Source organism: Sphaeroforma arctica (genome assembly GCF_001186125.1).
Source record: "Sphaeroforma arctica JP610 unplaced genomic scaffold supercont1.881, whole genome shotgun sequence".
NCBI lineage: Eukaryota > Ichthyosporea > Ichthyophonida > Sphaeroforma > Sphaeroforma arctica.
The window spans coordinates 5,255-26,912 of NW_014039677.1; the positions used below are offsets into that span (position 1 = coordinate 5,255).

The 21,658-nt window shown below is 43.0% G+C and overlaps 7 protein-coding genes across 7 annotated transcripts; 5 read left to right on the plus strand and 2 right to left on the minus strand.

Moving 5' to 3' along the window:
- Window positions 1–1,689: 1,689 nt before the first annotated feature.
- Window positions 1,690–2,655, plus strand: SARC_09063 (hypothetical protein; the record flags this gene model as incomplete). Its single annotated transcript, XM_014296932.1, has 1 exon — window positions 1,690–2,655. One exon carries the CDS (start codon window positions 1,690–1,692, stop codon window positions 2,653–2,655), a length of 966 nt encoding a protein of 321 aa, XP_014152407.1.
- Window positions 2,656–2,780: 125 nt separating this feature from the next.
- On the plus strand, window positions 2,781–3,077 carry SARC_09064 (hypothetical protein; the record flags this gene model as incomplete). Its single annotated transcript, XM_014296933.1, has 1 exon — window positions 2,781–3,077. The coding sequence occupies one exon, from the start codon at window positions 2,781–2,783 to the stop codon at window positions 3,075–3,077; it is 297 nt and encodes a 98-aa protein (XP_014152408.1).
- A 5,363-nt stretch (window positions 3,078–8,440) lies between these two features.
- SARC_09065 (hypothetical protein) lies at window positions 8,441–9,584 on the plus strand. Its single transcript, XM_014296934.1, has one exon. The coding sequence runs from the start codon at window positions 8,700–8,702 to the stop codon at window positions 9,039–9,041; it is 342 nt and encodes a 113-aa protein (XP_014152409.1). The 5' UTR covers window positions 8,441–8,699; the 3' UTR covers window positions 9,042–9,584.
- Window positions 9,585–10,142: 558 nt separating this feature from the next.
- Window positions 10,143–10,604, plus strand: SARC_09066 (hypothetical protein; the record flags this gene model as incomplete). The annotated part of the gene is made up of 1 exon (XM_014296935.1): window positions 10,143–10,604. One exon carries the CDS (start codon window positions 10,143–10,145, stop codon window positions 10,602–10,604), a length of 462 nt encoding a protein of 153 aa, XP_014152410.1.
- A 27-nt stretch (window positions 10,605–10,631) lies between these two features.
- SARC_09067 (hypothetical protein) lies at window positions 10,632–11,440 on the plus strand (the record flags this gene model as incomplete). Its single annotated transcript, XM_014296936.1, has 1 exon — window positions 10,632–11,440. A coding segment is annotated over one exon (393 nt), but the record flags the coding sequence as incomplete, so codon positions are not given.
- Window positions 11,441–13,699: 2,259 nt separating this feature from the next.
- SARC_09068 (hypothetical protein) lies at window positions 13,700–13,939 on the minus strand (the record flags this gene model as incomplete). Its single annotated transcript, XM_014296937.1, has 1 exon — window positions 13,700–13,939. The coding sequence occupies one exon, from the start codon at window positions 13,937–13,939 to the stop codon at window positions 13,700–13,702; it is 240 nt and encodes a 79-aa protein (XP_014152412.1).
- A 327-nt stretch (window positions 13,940–14,266) lies between these two features.
- On the minus strand, window positions 14,267–14,868 carry SARC_09069 (hypothetical protein; the record flags this gene model as incomplete). Its single annotated transcript, XM_014296938.1, has 1 exon — window positions 14,267–14,868. The coding sequence occupies exon 1, from the start codon at window positions 14,861–14,863 to the stop codon at window positions 14,267–14,269; it is 597 nt and encodes a 198-aa protein (XP_014152413.1). The 5' UTR covers window positions 14,864–14,868.
- Window positions 14,869–21,658: the final 6,790 nt, after the last annotated feature.

Genomic DNA, 21,658 nt, shown 5'->3' on the forward strand with positions numbered 1-21,658 from the left:
AACTCATAGCCTCCTGTCTTTTTAGGAGGCTATGATCAACTACAGTAAATAAACAGATATTTAAATATCAAGAAGGCTATAGTTTTTGGTTGTTTTTTTTTTTGGAAGAAGGCTATATTGTCATTGTTTTTAATAATAAAAACATGGTTTTTTAAAAATATTTACATATGGGTTTTTTTTCTTTTTTTAAGAAACCGATTTAGGAGACTACGGGTTTTCTTAGTGTTTTTAAAAAAAGCCGAAACACATTGTTTCATAAGCCGGTTAGGCACTCAGACCGTCAGGCGTCAGCAGCTGACTCAGCTTCAACAGTTAAAAAATTAAAACCCAACACTTCTAAAAAAAGTAAATATTTATGTAAAACCCGTTGGCCGTGGCCGGCCCTTGGGCCGCAGGCCGGGTTATTCGAGTTTTTCTAGCTCGGTCAATAACGGTTATCGGTACTTGTGGAATCATAGTTGGTACTTTTAAAAAAAACATATAATAAAAATATTAATAGATTAGTATAATAAATATAAATTTTTACACTCTCGCGCAGTCACGCACAACTGCACATTCTCTTGGCATCGCACAGTGCCACAGACGCACACTTCTTGTGTCGGACGACGCACGGTCAGTCACACACACACATAATACGCGCACTCAAAAGCCAAAATCTCTTCTATTTGCAATCTGGAAACTATGTATGCATATGTATGATTTGTTTGTTTGTTTTTATAAAAAAATGAATACACACTTGTTGTGTGGGCCTTGTAGGGCCATGAGACCGTCAGACTGTCAATGCCATCACAGGCTCACAGCACAGATATTGCGGCCTGCGGCCCTGCGGCCTACGTGGATAAACTTTTTGTTTTGTTTTGTTTTAGGAGGAATTACAGTGAAATGTCCTCTATTTTTAGAGACTTGAATGTATTTAAATGTGTGTGTAGAAGAAGGCTATTTATTGCAGTCCTTTATTAGGAGAGTGATACATAAAGATACCACGAATATACGTTATAACGTTTCGTAAATATAGAAACTTTATACGTTTATGTAATTTTTTGTTTTATTTTTACAAAACAAAATCTTCTGCACATAAATATGTATAAAAAAGGAATTTGTTGTCCGAGAAAATTGCCTTTTTGAACACAAAGCCATCAGGCATCAGCCTTGAAATTTGTTTTTTACTATAAAAAACAAAATATGTATATACGACGCTATTTCCAACAAAACATAGTAAACGCACAGATAAAAATTAAATATACCCGATTCCTCGGAGTGTGGTGGATTGCTTTAAACGAGAACATGGCTCTCAGTAATCCTTTATTCGGTATTCCTGTGAATGTATTTATTTTCAATTTTAGAAACGACTAGTAGACTACTCTAGAGTAATACGTAGGCTCTATATTTATAAATATAAATATATATATACATATTAGTGCAAAGTTGAAGAGAGCGAGAAGAAAGAATCCGTAGGACAATACATTGCATATATAATAGCTCTCACAGTAAATGAGCTACATATTAATAGTTCAATACTCGAGCATATACAACACCACGCAAACTACAAGGGTAATAACGCGTCAATTAGTAACGATTTCCGTAAAATTCATCAGAATATACAACAGTACACAGTTCATAAACGAGAAACAACACCCTCTCGAATACAAAACAATATAATATTCGAGTTCAATCAATCAACCAAGCAACATGTTCAGCATTAAATGGGATGATATGGACCTGGGTGACGTAAGCTTCAGCGACCTGGCTGGTAGTCGCGCCCCCGCTCGCGTCATAGATCATGAGAATGTTGCGGTGCGAAAGGCAGCTGTAAAGGGCACTGTTGAGATTATAGCGGACATGATTTTAGAAGCGAAGGGTAATCTAGTGTTTCTAACTGGGGCGGGGATGTCAGCCGCGTCTGATATACCTACTTTCCGAGACCCCGATCACGGTGTCTGGGCAACACGTGATCCCAAACAGTGTGGTACTAAAGAGGCCTTTGTGCATCACCCAGAGAGACTCTGGACTGTTTTGATGGACGTGGTAGGCCCGGAGAACGACCCCAAGCCCAACTTGGGTCACAAAGCGCTCGGAGATTTAGAAGCTTTGGGCTTCACATCGACCGTGGTCACGCAGAATGTTGATGACTTGCACGAAAACGCAGGTAACAAAGATGTCATGCACTTGCACGGCAATCTGTGGCGAACTTTCTGTGTAGCGTGTGGGTTGCAAGGGACAAACACGCACGAGTTATTGCGCACAGTGAAGAAGGTGGACTTGCCACCGCGCTGCGATCACTGTCACGGGGTGTTGAAGCCCGACGCGATTTTATTTGGCGAGTTATTAGACAATAGTATAGTGGATCGGGCTTCCGATTTGGTCAAGCACACACCGCTATTGTTTGTGTTAGGTACCAGTGCTAGAGTTACGCCTGCGTCCGACTTTCCGATCATGGCTGCAAATCATGGGGCGAAGGTGGTGGAGATCAATATGGAGAGAACTCAATTGACAGACACATGCGTAGATGTATTCATGAATGAACCTTTAGAGGTAGTGCTACCGCAGATAGTTGAGCTGGTGAGGCAAAAACATTTAAAAAAGGATCCTTTAGGAACGTCGATGTTCACACTTCTGTCGTCGGTACTGAACGGGTCATCGAAAATGCCGGAGTGAAGCGATTCTTGCAAAGTCCCCTAATTTCAAGAGTGCAGCTATTCGGGTATATGTACTTGCATGTTATATACATTTATATATATATATGTCGAATATAGAACATACTGGCCTCAGCAGTGAGTGCGATGGAGAACACACCGTTGTTATTTGTACTGGGCACAAGTGCACGTGTGAGCCCGGCCACAGACCTACCTGTGATTGCCTCGAACGCGGGGGCAAAGGTTGTGAAAATCAATATGGAGGAAACCCAACTAACCCACACGTGCGTGGACTACTACCTGCACGCGCCCCTAGAGACTGTCTTGCCACAGATCGTCGAGTGTGTGCGGAGGATACACCGGGAAAGTAAACCCCGGTCATCCATTGTGGCGTCTTTAAGCAAGACATTCTCGAGACCCTCACTGCTTCCCGACCAATTATAAACTTAAAAGGTATATAAAAATACATCTTGCTTGCACCTACTCAGACTTGTTCATGAGGTTAGAAGTCGTTTCTCGTGTATGTGCATGCGCATGCAGGCAGTCTTGATAGCTTGATACTTATTCTCGCGAAAGATTTCTCGTTGATATAGTACCTGTATATCTGTCGTAGAGTTGTATCGCTTGTGCGCACGTGTGTGTTGACACAGAACGGAATGAATTTATTCACATCACTCACAGTGTTGAATTAGCATACGAATGGCTCAATATAATGTGACTCTCACACATATAGTAAAGCACTTCATACATCAAGTAAGGGAAAGGCGTCACTTATAATGATGTGAAAGCTTTCTTGTACACGTACTTGTCCGAAATATATCTATTACTTTACAGGCATGCATATATATATATATATACATATGCATGTGTGTGTGTGTGCGTGTATACCCGTCCTGATTTTCAGTTCAGAGAGCGACAGTATCAAATCCATTGCATCGGATACGTTGGGATCAGTTTCCTACACTTTTCTTGTATTAGTTGTTAGTAAGGCACATTTTTTTTGTTGAAATAAGGGATTGCGGAATGTGAAACAGCATTCCTGCTTTCAATTATGAATATGTTCTTTGGTTCCTGTAGAGATTTAAAATTCAAATATTCGTGCATATATGTTTATATATATGTATATATACATATATATGTATATGTGTGTGCGTGTGCGTGTGTGTATGTATGAATCTATATCTATATCTATCTATATATATATCTTATGTATATATATATGTGTGTGTGTGTGTATATAGATATATAGATATATATATATGTGTGGATGTTTGTTTGTATGCATACATGTATGTCTGTATCTATGTATGTCTGTATCTATGTGTATCTATGTATGTATGTGGGTATGTATGCATGCATGCATATATGTATATGTAAAAAGATTTTATTATATACATTTATATAGATGTAAATATATTTTATCTTTTTCATACAGGTCTATATATATATATGTATCTTTACATATATTGATTGTTTTATACATGTTTATTTATATATATATATGTATGGATATGTATATATATATATCTATATATATATATGTGGGTGGGTGGGTGGGTGTGGTTATATATATATATATATATGTTTGTGTCTTTTGTATATTTGTTATGTGTGTGTGTATATATATATATATATATATATATATATACGTGTGTTTGCTTGTTTGCTTGTTTTTTTATATATATATATGTGTGTGTGTGCATGTGTGTGTATATATGTATATTATTGTAGTATTATATGATTATATATATATTCTTATTGTTTTAATTTTATATTGATGTATATGTATATTTTTGTATTCTTATATGAATATATATATATCTATATTCTTATATATATATTCTTATTGTTGTTATTATATATTTCTATATATATGTGTGTGCATGTGTGAGAGTGTGGGTGTGCATATGTTTATATATATATATATAAATGTATATGTGCGTGTGTGTGTGTGTGAGTATATATATCGTGTTTGAAATGTTCAAAAGCCAGTTCAGCAAAAACATACACGATGTATTCGAGTCCTACTCAATGACTATCGATTCATCACGAATAATACTTGTCAACAAGATTTGACCTGCTAGCAGTGGCAGATCATCACTATTGCGGCCCTACATTGGAGAGGATAGTACAGTGTATGCAATATGCTTTTCATTTGCATTTTTTAGACCAAAATTTAACATCGTTTCTTATTCTTCCCACAGTGCGATGTTAAATATTGTATCTCTATACCACGGTAGTATGTTACATTTTTTTCCCAATACCTGACCTTGTTTTGTAATTAACAAATGATGCAAAAGTTGAAGAGCCTTGCCGAGCGAAATGTACCCTACCGTGTTCCACCGCTGAAAAATGTCACATTTCAATTTCACTCATCTTCGTACAATAGATTGCTTTTGGGAAACTTATGTTGCTTGAGTCGAATAAACCCAATCATTCGGAGAAATGACAGTTGGCACCATGATATATATTTTGTGCAGATAATGAATTGTGCCAAAATCTTGAGCGGGGACTGCAATTTGCATTCAAGTAAACTCGAAAAAATTACACATAGGTCAACATGTTGTGCACACTACTTGAAGCTTTGCGCAATTACGTGTAGCGCCTATCAATTAGCATTGAGGAATATATTGCTGGGTTCCATATCTATTAACATCATGTAGCTACAAAATATAGCGAAATTCAGTATTCGTGTTAATGGGTAAGTGATGGCCAACAGTCTCAATTGTGGGGTTTTTAAAAGGCGCGATCGTGATGTCAATGCGTGAGAACTTATACAGGTATGCAGGGTATATAAATCCTAACATTGCAGGGCAAATTTTTGTACTGTCCAATGTATGTTCGATAGATTTCACTACATTCACAGGCATCCGAATATAGAGAAATTAATTATTCATGTCGAGGATAGTTCTTTTTCTTTCTGGTTAGCGATCGCGATGCCAATCAGTGAGAACTTGTGCAGATATGCAGAGTGTATAAACTTAACATTGCAGGGGAAATTTTATACTGACCAATGTAGGTTCGATGAATATCATTACCTTTACAAGCATCCGCAGCATGTATACGGTGCTATTTAAATTAGGTGCCGATATCTGTGATGGAAATAGAAACAGCGCCATACAATGATAACAAGTACGTCTAACAGCCACATATGTGTACACATGTATATGAAGTAGAGCTTACACCACGCTCTATTCACCTCTTGTGTCCCATTTCTCGCGAAAATCAATACAGTGCGTATTGCTCCTTCGTTGACATATGCAGCTCTACAAACATGTATCATCTACGCGATGTATGCGCATATTACAGAGTCCAGATTCACTACTGAAGAACTACTTGCCGTACGCATCTATTTTTTTTCGTATTGGATTCGCGTAATCAAGTGAGGTTTGTTTGTGAAGCGGGCACTACGTACACTGGTTGTTCATACATGACATCGACTCGTGAATGTCTAAGCGATTCCAATGGCCGCGGCTATCGGGCCATAACTTGAAGAAGAAACAATAGTTGCTTTGCAGCCTGTAGTTCTTCCCGCTCTATGCGTTCTTTCAGAATTCTAAATCCGCCTGTCCTTTCTTGGAGGTGAATATGACTACATACAGTATAAATCAAGGCATCCATATCTGGAACGGCCCATCGCATTGTATGCCCTGGTCTATGGGTGAGTAACAACTCTGAGGTGATGTGTTCGAAAACAGGACCATGAATAACGAAAGTGACGACACGTGGCAAGACCGGCACAGATAACAATTCACACAAGAACTAAAAAAGGTGATGGTTACTACTTCGCAGGCCTTTCGAGTCCGTGTTCTCTATCGAACTTTGTCACAATGCGCTCACGACCTCGGAGACTGGTATAGAAGTAACTTTAAACTATTTCAATATGTAAAATGCCATCAGACTTCCTTACCTTGATCCAGTCATAAGTTAGACACCCTCTCCTTTCTTTCAATTGTAAAAAATGATACAGTACTGTATATGATCGTGCAACGGAACAATAAATATCAAACTAACTCGTAAATATCAACAGGCCTACCTAAACTTCTTCTATCCCGCCGAAATTGCTGTGCTTAGAAGATCCTATATTTTGAGAATAAATGTATTCAAAGAAGGGAATTCTGTATGCATGTGAGGACAAAATACATAAGCGAGATATGTATTTTCGGCCCGCACTCGTACTCCTCTTACATCCGAGATGATATTTCGCGTCGTACTCTGAACTGTTGTTCCGCAAAACATAAGTAATTGATGAGTGATCGGTTTGAGTATGAGATTTCTATTACGTGAATGGAATTCTCAAAATGATATGAATACAATGAGGCTTTAAAATTATGATGCAGATACCGTTCCAGTGTGTTCTCATCAGGTGTCGATAATACAAGCCTCATAATATCCGTATAGCTCGATGCCACCACGGATAGCAAAGCGATTTTATCCACAACGTTGCTACAAGATGGTTGAATACGCTATACGAATTTCTATGGCAAATATAGGACTACAACTGTTGTGTGATATTTTAAGTCAGACACAGTATTCTCGCATCGGGGTCCGCCTTGCCCACGATAGTATTGACTTGAATAGTCGTTTATCGACTGCATTTCGATTTAAAATCTTACTCTTAACCCAGTTGACCTTTACATCGTGATTCAAAAGGTACGGAAAAGAGCCTTCCGCACTTGTGTGACTCAATGATATACGTTTCCCTTCATGACATCACAAGGCTGGGCCTTTTTATTCTGCTACACTTTATTCTTGTATTTTTGAAACTGTATTTGTTTCAATTCTTCCCCGAATTAGATCTAAATATTTCATGAGGTGATGCAAATCCTTGTACAGATTTGAACAGGATATGAAAATTGAAGCTATATTTCTTGAGATGATGTGAAAACCCCCTCGTTTGGAGATTTGACAACTATGATATGGAACTACGCTTCGAATTTGTTCGGACAGACTCGAACCGGTAAGTTTTCTTTTTGATAGTATTTGTGCGTAGAGTATCACTGCCATATGGTGTCGATTGCGAGGTGAATAGTTTTCTATTGTTAAACCGTGAGACACAGTCTTGACAGCTTTACGTTACTTTTTACGTTGAATCATTGGCAAGGACGTGATCTTAACTACCTAAATATAAAACTTCATCTGTATCTTCTTTTCCTTGGTTTGAAGTACTGCTCCTGCTGCTCTAGACTTGAAGCCGAGGCACGAACCAACGAAGATTAGACGACGACTAGGTCTAGGTGTGTGACTCAAAATAGTGCACATGGCAATCTACACAGCGCTCTAGCATCAGTTCCCAAAGTATATCGTCTGTTTGAATTCAAATAACTAATTGTTGGCGATATTTATTGGCGGTATAATGCATGTTCTATGCGTATAAATACTTTTTCGCACAAAGTGACTGTGAAAGAACTCGATGTGACTTTGAAATAAAACAGGAACATCTATACGATTACTTGAATTGAAATGATTTAAATGGTTTTGTGTACATTGGCTGTATATACAGATACTCTTGACTGTGTATGGTCAATAAATAGCAAGACTATCTTTTCCAATATAAAGCACACCGCGTGGCATACGTACCTACCACATTCTGAGTGTGTGTAGGAGGGAGGGGAGAGAGAGGTTCTTTGAGTTGACATTCAAATGCCATCCACAACTACCTTACTTATCGTGTAAAAGTAAGATAGATACATACGAGTTTTCTACTGAAATCAAATAGAGGTTCGATAAAACCAATGATCCATAACTATATATACTGTTCGAGAAGAAAGATGAAATCAATGATCCATAACTATTTATACCGTTCGAGAAGAAAGCTTACTTTTTGAAATATTGATTCCAATAATCCCGAAAGTGAAGAACAAATCAAATGCTAAATACTGTCATGAAATTTATATTTGCATTCATTCAAATCTCACACCTGGTCCTGAAGAGAATAATCGTCATCAACTCAAATTAACTGCACAATCTTGTTGATGTGCCGAAAAACTTTCAAATGTCGAAGATTAGTGAGTTATTTGCAAACATGGCCTTACAAAGGAAAGAGGATGAAGCCCACCAAAAACAATGGAAGAAGGACTAACATTACAACACCAATTCTGGCTTGAGTGTCCGGCATACAGCAATGTACAAGATGCTAATAATCATCTAGAATCGATTCAGCGCATCCTCGAGGAGTTTCATATCAATAGAGATACAGTCTCTGGCACGATAATCAATATCGTGACACATCTTGCCTTAATGCGTAGTCAATACTTTACGACACGAGAGCAGAAGTTCTTGACACTAACTTTTGTGAGTTACAAAGCTCAATACGCTGACCTAGGCGCAGACCATAATACAATCGCCTCACAACCCGCTACAACACACTTGTCACACAACTCACTGAAACACAACAAGTTATATTAAGAACGCAAGCAGCACGCGGATAAGGGTTGTAACGCTAAAGCTGAGGAGAATCTTCGTGGCGAACTACTAAACGCGTACGATGAGATAGAGAAACTCAAAATACGCAACGACAAACCTAAAACTTTCGTGGAAAGATTTGGCACATCGGCTCAACAACCAATCATCCCTGAAAATGAATACCCACAGTGTAAGGACGCATACAATGAGACAAACTAGAAAGCTATCTCAACTTTGGCAGTTGGTTCGCTGGCCTCCGCATGGAACTAGACACTCGGTGTTTTCAGCCGGTTACACCTAGAATGCAGCAATACACTCTTTGGTGGGACGATAGACATCGCCGCTAACAGCAAGTGCCGTCGAATACTCGTAGATTCTATCAGCACAGTACTCATCAAGGCGGTATACAAGCAATACATATCAAAACCGCCTCACGTGTTCTTCAATCACATATGTGTGGCAACGAACACTGGCAGTCAAGGTAAACTATGGGGCACCCTATAGGAGCTTGTAAGAGTGCAATGTAGTAGACTTTAAATAAAGCGCAGATGTATGTATTTATTCTAACCACACATTTGGTTAAATACCTAAGTTGTTTGCGCTAGTGTTCAGCCACTTGGGCTGCCCAGGGTAAAACCTCGTATGGCCAGTTTGAGAAACCTTCTGCAAAACACTTTAACATTTCGATGCTATTCTATTTCGACTTCTCTACAACTAAATCTCACGCTGATCACATGATGGCTGATGCCTTTCCGCATAGGTTGTGACTCACAGATAACCGCAGCTATCTTTACAATGTTGCGGTTGGCAGACTTAATCCACTCTCGGGAGCTGGTTGAGAAACTTAATCTGCTCTCGGAAGTCGGTTTAAGTATTTACATAACTCTCGGGAGTAATTTAAGCAACTTGATTAGCTCTCGGGAGTGAGCTAACTCTGATGACTTCTATAAATCAAAGAGGGTTTCTTGCTGTAAAAACTGGCCTGAGATATGTAGTCTCTGAGAGCTCATCAACTTCTATAAATCAAAGAGGGTTTCTTGATGTAAAATCTTGCCTGAGACCTGTAGTCTCTCAGAGTTCATCAACTTCAATTCAGCAGAATCAATGGACAAAACGAAGCAAGCCCTTGAAGAGATTCGTCAGCGACTTTTGAACGTAGGGGAGTGTATACTTGACCGATATATTATCTGCGCCTTGATGTACGGTCACCCAGAGGACTACAGACCCCTACGCACAGAGGTCTTCAAGAAGGACAACGAGAACATCACAACAGACGATGTGTATGAGATGACACTAAAGTACGAAGGCGATAATCAAATCCGCACCCAGCCTCATCTGTCGGGTATAAACGCTATCAGAGACGAGATCGAGGCATTAAAGGAACACAAACCCTGCCTCGCATTCGGCCTTAAAGGTCACAACATATACTCGTGTCCAACATCAGTCTGTCATCGATGCGGGGTAAACGATCACATGGGAAAGAAATGTCCAGTCGATCGCAAGACCTTGATCTGCACACAACGTGATAAGCCGGGCCACAATGCCGACGCATGTCTACGCAAGTGAAACGTTCGGGTCCACGGCTCTGCAGGGGGTGCTAGTAACGACAATGACTGCGGTACGCCCAACACGACATCAGGTACGGAACACACTGAGAATCATAGAATACATAGCATCACTACAAAACTGGGATCCTTAAACCACACACTTATAGCACAGGCACTTGTAAATTCCGATGCCATGATACATACTCGCACAGATGATATGGAAGTGAAAAGCATTCAGTACGGTAGATTAACTGTTGAATTTTCTGATGGATTGCAGACTATAGTCCACCGTCGCGGTATCATACCGAACTTAGGAGCGGTGCTGATTATGCCCCACAAGCATCACAAGATATACTATCAGTTAAACTTATACACCGTATCGGACTCGGGGTCTATTTCCCAGCCGAACCAGATATCAATAAGCCCACCCAATGCTTAATCCTCAACGACAATAACATTCAACACAGTATTGATGAACATAAGGGGCAATATAGGACAGCCAATGAACATAGCGATATACCTCCAGCATGGCATGCACGATTAGAGCACTCACCCCCGCGAAACATTGCAGCTACACTACAAGATAATAGTGTGCAGAAGATACCACGCAAGGGAGTGTCCACTATGAACTATTTGCTCAACAGGAGCGTATACCTAGACGACGTCGTCGAACCTTTCGGATACGTAGATATATATTTCTTTGCAGTCTTCAGTCTTTAGCGGCTGATCACTAGCACAAACACCTGAGGTATAAAACCAAATGTGAGGTCAGAAATAAAGACATACATTTGCACTTTATTTAAAGTCTACTCCATTACACCCTAACAACTTATCAGGTCACTGAGGGTACCGATGGACACCCAAGGAAATCGCTGAGGAATATCAGATTATCAACCGTACCTTATCTCCACTACTGCAGATGGAGATCTGCCAATTTATTTATTAGCCGTGGGAAGCTTTCGCCGCACTGCAACGCAAGTTTGAAGCCCTGACCGAAGATGATATTCAGACATTAGAAGGGAAACTGAACCGCATCACGCAAGAACGGAACGAATCTTCGCCAGTCTTATCAGTCGTCTCAACACATCATTTGTGAAATTCAAAAACGCCGGAAGTTCGAAATCCAACAACAGCCCATGCGCTATCCTACGGCAGGCTGTAAACGACGATAATCATACTGTTAAGATTACGTTAAAGACACCGCTATGATGGAGATGTCGTATGATGACCTCACCACGTATCTCATCGCATTGGATCCAGACGAAAGTGACCCATCAACCATTATGCACGGTGCACATGCAACTATATCGACAGGAAATTGTGCATACTGCAACAATCAAGGACATTCCACCGGGCAATGCAGATAGCTACAAGCGTTAATCAAATCGTGAGTTGCTGGTAAACCACGTAATCAGGGTCGTGACACGACGGTCGTACTCCTTACGCTCTGTTCCTCGTCACGACATGAGAGACTACAGATATATGTCCATGAATAACTACAAGCATAGCCGACATGATTCAGATCGTGTTTTACACGTTATAAACGATACAACAGAAACAACCGATACCAATACCTCTACGATAATCACGATGATCATGACCGACAGAACTACCGAGTATATAGATACAATCGACGCGACTACGACGATGGTAGATATTCACGAGATACCTAACGTTCACAACAGTGTCAGAACATACCGATTCTAGAGCAATTGACGCCTAGCTCATGAAGGCAGACAGGACAAAGCATGTCAGCCCAAGTGTCCGATGACCAGCTACCTGCTAACAGACAGATTGCATTCTCCACAATTAACACTACAATCGACAACTAGGAGGTGAACGATCAGTCGGACAAAGATTCGAAGAGGTGGATACTGACTAGCTTGCGATAGTTCCGCCACCGTACACTTACTTTCCTATACGTACCACAAGCATCATCTCGTCCGCAACATATGCCTTAATGACAGGTATGCGCTCGAAGTAGCTGATGGTACAATCATTTATTCAAAGTATGTGGCTCAGCTACGAAACCTGGGGGACGTACTCATCGATATGACATTCAAAACTGCACTACTAAGCATCATCAGCCTGCTCTCAGAGCGACACTACTCATTTGAATTCATCATCAACATGATATACATATTACTACCAAGCTTTTGGAACCATAACAGTGCATGAAAAGCACAAAATATACTGCGTGCACATCAACGACATAGCTATGACTACAGGGGAACCATCGCTAGAGAAAGCCAACCAGATTGCATGGCTCAACAGGCTCGCGCACTCCAGCTATGTCCCAAAAGATTTACCCTACATAAAGCAATCAGATGAACGATGCAAAGCATGCACTATTGCAAAGAAGAAGAAGAACCTGCCACAGAGCCTCTCGAGTTGGTCTTCGTCGACATAATAGGCCCGTTCGCAACGTCAATAGGTTCCAACACCCACTCTGTATCAATCATAGACTATCTTTCTAGCATGGCCAAAGAGTATTCGATCAATTCTTGACGCTATGGTACACACATTCAATAAATGATTTGTCTTAATTCGTCGCCGAGTTCAGTGCATACAAATGGATCGAGGTTCACATTTTACAGCAAACGTAACTAGATGCTTGTGTATTTGGGATGCTGCTCAAAGTACGCACCTACAGCCACGCCACAGCACCATGGCAAGTTAGAGAGACTGCTGCAGATCGAGTATTTTATAATAGTACACCTTCTTTTATTTAACTAAACTAGATTTTTAGCTTCGACGTACTGAATCCTCAAGGTATACTAAATGAACCAAACTGGTCAAGCCTCTTGGCTAATATTCATTTGCTCATACATCGTTCCTCGACGGTCTGAGACTCTGAGGGCATGTTCTAACTCGTAACTAATACGAGTCCACACTGATAAAAACTAACTCTCCACCAATAGGAATGCTGCCCTAATTACTCTAATTGCTCCTTGCTCTACTTGACCACAGTCCTGTCCTCTACCCCGAGGCAGAGGTGCAGGACTACATCAGTCCTTGTACCCTGCGGATCTACAACCCCCCCCCCCCACCAGATTCAGCAATGGCTGTGTACAGGGATTTCTGGATCTCAATGTCCGAATGGTACCAACCCTCCTAAGTGTCCAGCGAGTCTAGGTCCAATTGCGTGGCTGCCAACTTCAATTTCCATTCCTCTAACTGGTCGTCTTGTAACACATGTGAATATGCGAAACGGTATGCTAAATTAATGCCTGACAACTTCGATTTGGCCTTCTTGATCGTGCGTGCATGTCCATTGAAGTACTCTTCATCCTCCATCCTGAACGTCTCTACTCTATGATGCCCGTGCTCGTTGGCCGGTTTCTTGAAAAACATAAAACTAAAATTACATCTATATATAAAATTAATCGCTACTGGCGTAGTCAACCCTTTCCTTGGGAGCCGTCGCAAAAGGTGAGTCGTATAATATCCAACTACTATACGGTGATCTGGTAAAAGATCCCCGCGGTCTCGCCTCACGACGGCACCTCTCGCCCTTTGTATCTGTAGTTGTGTGAGCACCTCGTCTGCTGCGACTGCTTGTGCGGCTGTGTCCGCGTGTGCTTCCGCTTGTGAGTAAAACTCCGTGCCATCCTCTCCTATCTTTACTAACCGTGCTGGTCTACCTCGAAGCGCCCCACTGAGCCATAGTGGTGTATTAGGTCACACCCGTGGCCGTACATGCTTCGCCGATGCGGTTTCCGACTGTTGATGTATTGCCTGGTTGGCTTCGTACACTTGTTGTGGCGTCAGACCCGATGATGTTGTGTCTAGCTTACTAAATTTCATCGGGGCATTCTGCAATGCTTTCTTACTGCGTCCCTGGGGGTTCAACTCTGTCTCCGTGGTGTAAAAATTTCTGCCTACCGCGAATTCTGCTAATTCCGTCATCATGACTGCTCGCCGCCATGCTGCACGTTCTGTTGGCGCACTCATGTCGGTTTGCTTCGCGTGGATATCTACCGTGAATCCCGGACCAAACAGGTAACTTGCCGCCTCAAAATGTTCAATGAGAACCCTTTCTACGTCATGAATACTCGGTTCATTCGGCAATAATGGATAAATTTCAATAAGCACTGACTGGTCAATATATTCGTACATCAATTCCAAAAGGTCACTCCTTGCATTAGGTCCTTTAGCCAGAGTGCTGCAGACTTTGCCTTTGGTAAACTTCTTCCAAGGTCGCAAGAATGCACCAATGGGATCATATTTTGCCACCATGTACATGCGTGGGGGACGATCATATTCGTTAGTTGACATGTCGGAAGGTAGTGACTGACACTGTTGGCAAAAAAATAAAATAAACCCTCTTTAAGATGTTGTCTACTACCTACTTATTAACTCAGCTACGTTCAAGCTAGTTTGGTTGTAGATCGAGTATTCTTTAATAGTACACCTTCTTTTATTTAACTAAACTAGATTTTTAGCTTCGACGTACTGAATCCTCAAGGTATACTAAATGAACCAAACTGGTCAAGCCTCTTGGCTAATATTCATTTACTCATACATCGTTCCTCGACGGTCTGAGACTCTGAGGGCATATTCTATCTCCTAACCAATACGAGTTCACGCTGATAAAAACTAACTCTCCACCAATAGGAATTCTGCCCTAATTACTCTAATTGCTCCTTGCTCTACTTGACCACAGTCCTGTCCTCTACCCCGAGGCAGAGGTGCAGGACTACATCAGTCCTTGTACCCTTCGTATCTACACTGCATGGTACATTGGTCCCTAGAATGATTGTACAACTGAAGTATGCCCGTCTACCGACTACTATGTGGGCTGAATCATTGATTCAAACTACCAACATATACAATGCTATACCCACCGACGGAAAGAGCTCATCCCAAACGAGAAATTCACAGGATACGCATTTCCGATAGATATGTTTCGAATATTCGGGTGTCACATTGCGTACAAGAACTGTGATCCAGACGGCAAACTCGACGATAGAGCACTGGGTAGCATTCTCCTTGCGTAACCCTTGGACACAACACCGGACTCGTATCGTATATTTTTTCACCTCTGACCAATCGTATAATACAAAGCCGAGACGTCTATATATTCGAAGACGACTTCTTTGTCTGGGAAGGCAACAGATGTACAACCGCTATCGCACCACCAGACACTATAAACAACAGCACATTTCTCCAAATCGAGAATGACGATTTCCAAACAGACGCAAGGACAACATCGACAACGGAAGATATTATTAGCCAACGAGCCCAGCCAACTGTGCCGCAAAAGTCGAGCAACTCAGAACAACTACAAATAACTTCATCGTCAACATAACCTATTGAGAGCGAAGTACATACTGGTGAGTTGGAGGCTCCCGTAGCGACTACCAAAACACAACACGATGTGGAAGCAACCATAGCTAGGAGAACGGCGGAAGGTCGCCAAGTCTCTCGAGAACAGCGAGACTTTGCGAAAGGTGCTAATAACGTCAATTGGTATCACGACAGCCGCCATAAAAGACGATCTTCCATTCAGCAATGGAACTGAAAATATACAAAGGTATATACGAGATAACAAACGCAGCCGATTGAGAGGAATCAGCACGTTCGGAAATCGAGAGCTTGGTGATGCAACGCAGAGCATTCACTCTGGTTGACAACAAACCACGGGAGAAATCACTATTCCCCCCTCGATGGGTATTCAAGGCAGAACGGATGAATCAGTATAAATCACACGACTTAAATCACGTCTGAACGTAGCAGCATTCAACGCAAAACAGAGAGTCGCTTACGATGAAAACTATGCCCCAGTAGTAGCCAAGGAAACACTCAGGATATGTCTAGCTTTAATGGCACACTTCGACATGGACATTTGACAATACGATACACCCTCGGCGTACCTCACTCAAGAACTGAATACCCCTAGCTACGTGCGAGTGCCGCAAGGATACGATCTCATCGAACATCTACTGGACCCGTCTCAGAGACAATTATACGAAAGGCACAAAGAAGGAAACACAAAGGTCGTATGTCGAGTTGACCGTTGCGTATACGGTCTACCACCTAGCTGGCACTATTGGTTTAAAGCTATTCTTTGGTTTGCTATAATTGACCATTATAAACAAGCGCAATCTGATGGAGCACTGTTCATCAAACAAACCCCCATCGAACCGTGTTTCATTATTGTACACGTAGACGACAAAATTGCAGCATGCCAGAGTAAGACTGACGGACACAAATGAAACAGGGATTAACAGACTGCAAACCAGCATGGGTGCCAATTCTAGAGTCGGACTATGAAGTAACAGACAAACACGCATATCTCCCAGAAAGAGCGGCAAGTTCAGATGTCCCAACAATCATACAATACAACAAGCTTAGATCGGTAGTAAGTAGTCGAGGATAACTGTATCTCAACGTACTCCCCTCGTACAAGGGGAGACGTTGTTTATTTATTGATCTAAATCCTGTGACTATCATTTTGGTCATGTGTTTTCCGTTAATCAGTTTTAACCTGATTGGATAAACCCAGTTCAAAATGTAGTCTCTAATAAAACCCAAATATCAAATAAACCCTAATTCTAAATAAACCCTATCAGGGACTTCCTGACTACAACCCCCCCAAGCTGAAACACCACAAGTGTGCGAGCTTAAAAGATTGAAGGAATGCCCTGAAAGCGGTTACGTGCTGGCATTTATTCTCAGAGAGCTAGATCATTGTGCTGGCATTTATCCTCAGAGAGCTAGAGCATTGTGCTGGCATTTAACTTCAGAGAGATAGAGGGCTCGGCTATTTGTTCACCACTCGAGCTGGTGACTAAACGGTAAGTACACGTAACTTAAAATTGTATATATTAACAAAATTGTCTTCTAACTATAACTGGTCTCTCCGGCGTTTCCGAGCTCGTGTCTGTGTATCTTTGTGATATGCCACAATGTCATTCGCGTCGTCAAAGGCCTCGGCCGTTTCCCACGTCAGCACCCCCTCATGCCAACGCACCAGGTATTCGAGTTTACCCGTAACAACATTTGTCCTATGTTTGATGATGTGACGGAACACTGACCCGCCTTCTTGCCAAAGATCATCGTTCAACGGTGGGTCTGTACTGCGGGACCAACCGTAGTAACTCAACCCGCACCGGCAAACTCCTGGGCAGTGGACCCATCTCTATGTGTAAGGTCATAACCTTGACCGTTGCGGCCTTTAACTACGTATGGGCCAAACAGTGGGCGCATGGCTTTGAAAGTTCGCCCCTCCGATTTCACCATCACGATGTCGCCTTCATCAAAGTGGACTAAGTCATGGGCGTGTAACCGATCAAACGTCTTCGTCAATTTATCCGTATAGGTCGTAGTAATCTTATGCAGTGTAGGCAAAGTTGTATCCTGGAGCTGGTCCAACCGTTGTGCCCACGTGTCATTAGTAACCTGTTGTTGTTCTGGGACGTCATCGGTGAAATCCGCAAACGGCACGTGTCGACGTCCGAAATAAACACTAAACGGCACGCTTTTGTGTCGTCGGGAGATGCGCAAGTTCTGGTACAGCATTGTCAAAGGGGGACATTCGTCCCATGCTTGGGGTACTGCCTCACAGACGATGCGTATCGAACGTGTTATCTCCTTATGCCGACGTTCCGTTGCCCCAACACCTGTGGTCTATAAGGTGGTGATACTTTGTGAAGTATACCCACTGCCTTGACAATGAGGGCGGCCATGTTGTTCGTAAACTCATTACCCATATCTGTCTGTAGCTTGCGAGGGAAGCCATGTTCGCCAAAGAAAGACAACAACATCTGCGTGGTGGTTTCCTTAGTCTTATCTGGTGTAGCACGTAAGATCACGTCTAATACATGGAGGACAAATTTATTCTGTCTTGTGGACGTTACCGGCATTGGAATATAGTCCACCTGAATGTGATCCTAAAGGTACTTCACATCAATGCTTATCATCGGATGTAAGCCTTTACGTAGGGTATGCTGGCCCAAACACTGTCCACATTGCCGTTTAATTCCTGTAGCCAGTTCTAATGCCCCCGGCCAAACGTGGCCGTTCTGTTGTAACTGTTGGACAGTATCGGCAGCGCCGTGGTGGCCTTGCTCATACTGTGCCGTGTGAGTTGTGTACGCCGTTGTTGTTCCATCGGTGTGGCATTCGCAAAGGCCGGTTGTGCCCCCTCACTACTTAACGCCACGGAAATCTCTCGTGCCGTTTCCAAACACTGATGGTATGGTGTGTGTCGAGGTTTGGCATAGCCTAATCGTTGTGTAAAGCTCTCGGCGAGCTGAAAACCTGACGGCGGCCCCACTCGTGCAATGACCGTGTGCCCCCACGGAGTCTTCTCACAGGCATACTTCGCATACTTTAGACATGTATGCGGGGTCCGGGGTACTATCACTGGCTCGGTTTGCAATAATGATTTGAAAATGTCAAACCATGGTGCGCGAGGTGTCCAAGGTAAGCACACCGTCGCTAGCCCCATCCGCTTTGATCTTCCGAAGCATGCTATGTATCAACCTCCACGGCGGGTTCATCCACCCGTCAAACAACGCCCAGTTATGATCAAATGCACTGTCGCGCTCGTTCTTTGTCCAAAACCTAGGAAGCTGCGCGTTATGGGGTGCTGCGAACACGTCTATGTTGTTGTGTCCAAAGATACGCTGTGCTTGTTCGAAGTAGCTGGGAAATAATAGCCAGCAGTCTGCATATAGTATCTCTGGCACGTCTGTTTCCGCGGTCCCTTCATGTATACGACTCAGCATATCCGGCAGGACATTCCTCTCCTCAGGTATATGTGAAATGGTGAAGTTAAAAGGCGCTATAATGTGGTGCCACCTCTGTAGCATAGGATTAAGCTTAATACTTTGTGATCCGTAAACACCGCAAAGCGCTGGCCGTCAAGGTAGTCGCGGAAGTGTGTCAACCCGTAGACCAACGCTAGTAGTTCCTTCATTGGTGTCGCATAGTTCTGTTGAGCCTGATTGAGTGTCTTGCTGAAAAACATTAGGTAGTGTTTATTGCCTTCCACCCACTGGAACAACACGCCCCCCAATCCGTAGTCACTCGCGTCTGTCTCGAGGTTGAGGGGGACGTCACCCACCGGAAAGTGTAGTGCGACCGCGTTGACTATCGCGTCCTTCATTGCTGTCCACGCGTCCGCATGGCATTGTTCCCACCTATCTCCGATCAGTTCTTTCAGCTTCAGCTTGCAAAACTCCCGTAGAGGGGCTACCACGTGTGCGAAATTGGGTAGGTGTTCGTGCAAGAAGTTAGCTAACCCCGACGCGGAGGCAATGTCCTTGTATCGCTGAGGTGTTGGCCAGTCGAGGAGTTTAGCCTGCTTCTCAAAGTCAACGTCAATCCCTGCCGCTGAAACCTTCTTACCTAGTATCAAAACCTCTGCAATTGCAAAGTGACACTTCGCTGGATTCAGTTTGAAACTGTTGTATGTCAATCTTCTGATCACCTCCTTCAATTTAGCGATGTGCTCTTCATAATCGTCACTGGCAATCACAATATCGTCAATGTGGTGGTGGACTGGTAGTCCATCTAGTATCGTACTGAGTGTCCGTTGTGATTGTTGCGTCAATACGTGTAATCTGAAAGGTGCCGATGTAAACGAGTACTGGTATCGATCGTGCGTGAAACTAAATAGGTATCTAGAATCCGGGTGTATCGGTAGTCTATGATATGCTGCTGATATATCGAGTGTGGTATAGTACTTCCTGCTCTTCCGTCGTGAAATGATCTCATTCACCTTCGGTATCAAAAACTGGTCTCCTGGAATCAGTGCTTTGACCGCTCGCATGTCCAGACATACCCGTACCTTCTTCACATTACCCTCACTATCAAACGTTGGAACTGCGAGTAAGGGAAGATTAACCGCCGTGGGAGTGGTCCGCTTGGTAATCACTAGGTCCTTCCACCACTTCTGTACTTGTTCATCGACATGCGGTAGCCATCGCTCGGATACAAAGTTGCGTGTCGATCGTCTCATACTCCTAGCCTGCTCGCGTGTCACCGGTATTGCCACTTCACTCCCCTCTAAGCGGCAAAGTGCATTGTCTGCAATGTCGGCGTTCGCTTCCAACACTGTGGCCAGCCTTGTCCGTACTTCGTCGGGTTCGATAAGGAGTTCATCTAGTTCCGTTGGGTCGATAGGTGCGAGTGGTGACTGAATTCCGCCAATATATAACCCAAGGTCCGTCATCATGTCCAGCCCGAGTATAATGTCGATGCTGTCAGGGAGATTCATCAACTCGAACGCTCCATTGATGATCTCTGAGCCATAACGTATCGGTAGCAATTCTGTTGTCCCCAGGCGAGGAGTGCGTACCGCTTTATCCGCCAAATATATAAATGATTCGCTGGGTGCTAAGTGCGGATGCTCGTGCGATGCAACTACGGTTCCCACCTGTATCTATCAACGCTCGGAATGTACGACCTTTCACCTGCAATTGTATATAGGCACGGATGTCGGAGGACAGCAGTGGGTCTTTTATTGCCATCACTGTCTTCAATGGATGCGTGAACGTAAATGCTACATCATCATCGGACACCCTGAGGTCTCAGTGTTGCTCTGTTATCGGAGTCCATTGGGGCTGCGATGTGTCCGTCTGTTTATCCGCGGCCTGCTCGATGTCATTGGTTCGGATGGAGTGTATATGTAACTCTGTGGCCGACTGGCTATCGTGTCCCGGACCCTCCTCCTGTGTGAGCACATTAACCTGTGGTATCGTCGTAGTTGAGGTCGACTGTCGGCTTAGGTATTCTGGTGGTTGGTGCACGGACCCCTGTGGTGGCGTAGGTGGCTGTCCCATTGTCACCTCTATCTGCTGCTGACTAGTGTCTGACGTCCGTGTCCTCACGTCCTGCCCCCCATGTTGGGCCGCTCGGTAATGGTGGCAGCGCGGTATGTGTCGCAACCCTGGAGGTGCTTGTGCGCGGCAACCGTTGCACGTCATTGGGTTAGTTGTTGGAGTCGGGCGTTGTTGCCATTGTTGCTGCTGACGCTGGACTATGTGTGAGCTAGGTCTATTATTCGTCGTCTCCCCCCGGGCTGAGTCCCCATTGTGACCTCGACGATTGACTAAACCTTAT